Genomic DNA, 3801 nt, shown 5'->3' on the forward strand with positions numbered 1-3801 from the left:
TATAAGAAATGATGATAGAAACATGACTTACATAAGTAGTTGCCCTTATTGCACTCCAAAATAGCTCCTTGAATGCTGTCCTAGCAAATTTGAGCTTGAAGTTGGCCCAAATATGCCTAACAGAAAATCTCTGTTCAGCTTTTGGAACAACATCATCCATTGTTTCCAATAAACCCTACCAAAGTCATACATAACTTAATTCAGTTTCCAACCAATTTCATAAAAAAATAAAATGTTAACAACTCAAACTCAATGTATAAGAGGGAAAGAAAATCATACCTTCTGTCTGTCAGATATAAAGGTCAACCCAGCTCCTTGATCACATGAAAGCATTCCCATTAGTGATTCCAAGAACCAACCCCATGTTTCTTTGTTTTCTATCTCAACTTTAGCCCAAGCTAGAGGAAATAAGTTGTTATTCCCATTTTTAGCCACTGCCACTAGAATTCGACCAAGACAGGCACCTTTGAGGTGACAACCATCCACCCCAATCAGTGGCCTACAACCTTTTGCAAAACCATCTATAAGAGGCCTTAAACAGATGAACATTCTCATAAACAAGGGTGGCTCAGGGCTATTAAGACCATCAGTAACAACATTGCACCCAGAACCAGGATTATACTTCATCACAGCTTTCCCATAATCCCACACCCTTGCATACTGCTCCCTGGATGAACCAAATATGATGAGTTTTGCCTTACACCTAGCTACCCATGCCTTAAAATAAGTCACTTCAATTCCCAAATCATTCAAAATCCTAGCCCTAATATCCTTAATTCTCCAACCAAGGTTACTCCTAAACTCCTCCAAATACCTCTCTGCTATGTATTCAGCGGTACGCATCTTATTCTTCTTCACTCTCAAACAGGTATGTTTTAATTTCAAGCTTTTAATTTTCTATGTTTGCTGCTTAAAAAGTTTTGATGCAAGAACCTTGAATTGACACTTTGCTCCCCCCCACACATGTACAAGCACGCATTCTACAAGTGTAACTATTGAACTGAGAGTCACATCTATACCTACACTAAATTGTAATCCTGGTATTGTCATTATGCAAGAAGTAAAACACTACTAGAAAAAAGACTTATGGCAACGACAATAATCTGTTACCATATGTCCTATTAATGTTGCCATATGCCTATAGCAACGGATTATAAACCGTTACCAATAGGTGTCGTTGCTAAAACTCTTTGGCAACGACTTTCATGCATTAGGCAACATTTATTGTAAATTGTTGCTGTAAATAATTATGGCAGCACTTTTCTTAGGTAGCACTTTTTGACTTATGCCAACACTTATTCAACAACTTTAGGTAACATTTTCAAAGTTAAAGCAACAAAATTCGCTAATTTTAAGCAACACTTATTAGCTTGATACTAGTTGGCGTTTAAAATTAAGGCAACACTTTATTTTGTTTATGGCAATGCTTCCAATTGAAACTAAGGCGACACTTTTAAACCTATTAATGGCAACACTTTTAATTAGCATTAAAGGAATATATTTAATAATGCATATAATAAGTGACTTGCTTAAATAGCATATGATCGATAAACTTTCGCTTAGAAATAAGTTCTTCATAAAAAAATATACGTAGTTAATTCAAATCCATTCTAATTGATAAGCTAAATATTTATTACAAACAACAAAAACAATTCAATCTAGATATTTCATACATTAAACTAATAAAAATTCCAAAACCAAATTCAAAAACCAATCTAATATTTTTGCTCAAAGTCTAATAGATCTTTAGATGTATGATGGAGCACTTCATACTTGGATATATATAGTATCCTGCAAAACAACAACAACAACAACAACAACAACAACAACAACAACAACAACAACAACAACAACAACAACAACAACAACAATAATAATAATAATAAGACTTATATTCAATCAAAAAAATAAATCTCAGATGAATTATTTATGGAACATTATTATCAAAACACTAGAAATTACGATTGTAGTGAGTAAATGATAAAATTAAAAAAATATTTCATCTAAAAGGCAAGAAGCAAGTACCGTACGTAGCAACATCACAAGAGTATAAGGAAGTAACATCAAACGATCATAAATTTGTGTAATCACCGATACTACATTATCAAAACACTAGAACAATTTGGCTAAACTAGCATCATAAATTTTGATGCCTAGTTTCGAGAAGGAAGAGATAGAGTTTTTTAATCTTATAATTTTCTAAGCAATAATGCCAGTAAGCACATATTAATAACACAAAACTCCAGTTTCTAGATTATTCATTATACCATACAAAGTAGTACATGAACAATACGGAACAAATCTGTAAATCACTGGCATGCATATATGAGCTTCTTAACACCCTGCAAATTAAAACATATAATATCATGGTCATAAATTCGTGCTTATTCAATTCTGAGGCCTTTTTTAGCATATGCACACACATAAAAATATATAATTCAAAGCACCTAAGTATGATCTTTGGTCTGACATCCAACTCGGAAACCAAAGACCTTTAAGGTTAACTAGTATAGATGCCCAACAATCACGTTGCTTATCTGTAAGTTTGTGTACTTTGTTTAGAACTTTAGATCATATAATACACCATTTCAAATTCTTCATTCACATGTAAAATGTAAAAGTAGAAAAAGAGAAAAGAAAGATAACATGTAAAATGGAATAACTTACCTGTTCATTATCTTAAATAATATAGTTTATGGATCATTTGTAGTCGTTGAAACGATAACTTTTGCAATAATTTCTGGAGTTAAGCTAGGATCTTTTTGGCGTAGTTGTGCAAGTGCTGATATTACTACATCAAGAGTTATATTTCCTTGCTGATTTTCAATATCCATGCGTATCTCTTGAAGTTTTAAGGTCTCAGATTCAAGCTCCTTCGTTTTCCTCTCTATTTCAGCTTCTTGTGCAGCATGAACTTCTTTTTCCTTGGCAAATTCTTCAATTTCAGCATTTATATCCTTTTGAACATCAGCAGTTACAACACTTTTAATAGACTCCATGACCTCTTCTGGTAGAATCAAAGAGGTACCAGGTCCTTTATCTTTTCGCTTCTTACGAGTGGCACCAAGTCCTTGTAATAATTTTGTGCCTCGACGTGCATTTCCCATAACTTCATCAAATGGGTCCTTAACAGATTCACCACTTTGATCATCTTGATTCGCTTCCAATTCCCTCATTGCTTGATGTAACAATTATTAAAATAGGTGACAAAGTATACGATAAATTTATTCATTAAATAAATTAATGGGAATGAGATAATATTTACTATCTTCTGTTGTGTATCATCATATGGTCGATCATAAGTTCTTCCCTCCTTTCGCCGTCGAGTCTCTTCAAACATTTTTCTTTTTGATGGTGCCACACCATCTTTTCGTAGCTAAGAAATAAACATAAATAAATATATAAACAACATAGTATCCATGAAATCAAAAAAATCATTATATATATGGAATGTATTTCGCACCAACTGCTCATGATTCATGGAAAAAGAAACGGGACCATTTGTATGTATGTTGTCTTGTTCACGCCGATTTTCAGAATTTTGCAAACTGGTTTTCTACATAAAACAAAAATGGATAAGCATAAAAGTCAAGAAAAATTTATTGAGTTCCTAATTGTTCAATTATACCTTTGCTATTGGCGTCCCCCAATAAGCTAAAAGTGTTTTGTAATGTGCTTCAGGCACTCTTTCAGGTGGATGCTTCAATCTCTCTTCATAGGTGTCATACATATAATAATGATCTCTTTTGAGGCGACATTTGAATCCTCTCCATGATTGATCAAGAGTCTCCATTACCCAAT

The 3801-nt window shown here is 33.3% G+C and overlaps 1 protein-coding gene across 1 annotated transcript; it reads right to left on the minus strand.

Moving 5' to 3' along the window:
* Positions 1-2675: 2675 nt before the first annotated feature.
* Positions 2676-3476, minus strand: LOC110682952. Its single transcript, XM_021859292.1, has 2 exons — positions 3464-3476; positions 2676-3376 (listed from the first exon to the last, which is right to left on the minus strand). Exon 2 carries the CDS (start codon positions 3174-3176, stop codon positions 2694-2696), a length of 483 nt encoding a protein of 160 aa, XP_021714984.1. The 5' UTR covers positions 3177-3376; positions 3464-3476; the 3' UTR covers positions 2676-2693.
* Positions 3477-3801: the final 325 nt, after the last annotated feature.

This window comes from Chenopodium quinoa, unplaced genomic scaffold, assembly GCF_001683475.1.
Source record: "Chenopodium quinoa cultivar QQ74 unplaced genomic scaffold, ASM168347v1, whole genome shotgun sequence".
In the NCBI taxonomy this organism is placed as follows: Eukaryota; Viridiplantae; Streptophyta; class Magnoliopsida; order Caryophyllales; family Amaranthaceae; genus Chenopodium; species Chenopodium quinoa.

Excerpts from the sequence above, each read along its gene's own strand:
- LOC110682952 (XM_021859292.1), bottom strand. The coding sequence starts at position 3,176 with ATGAGGGAATTGGAAGCGAATCAAGATGATCAAAGTGGTGAATCTGTT.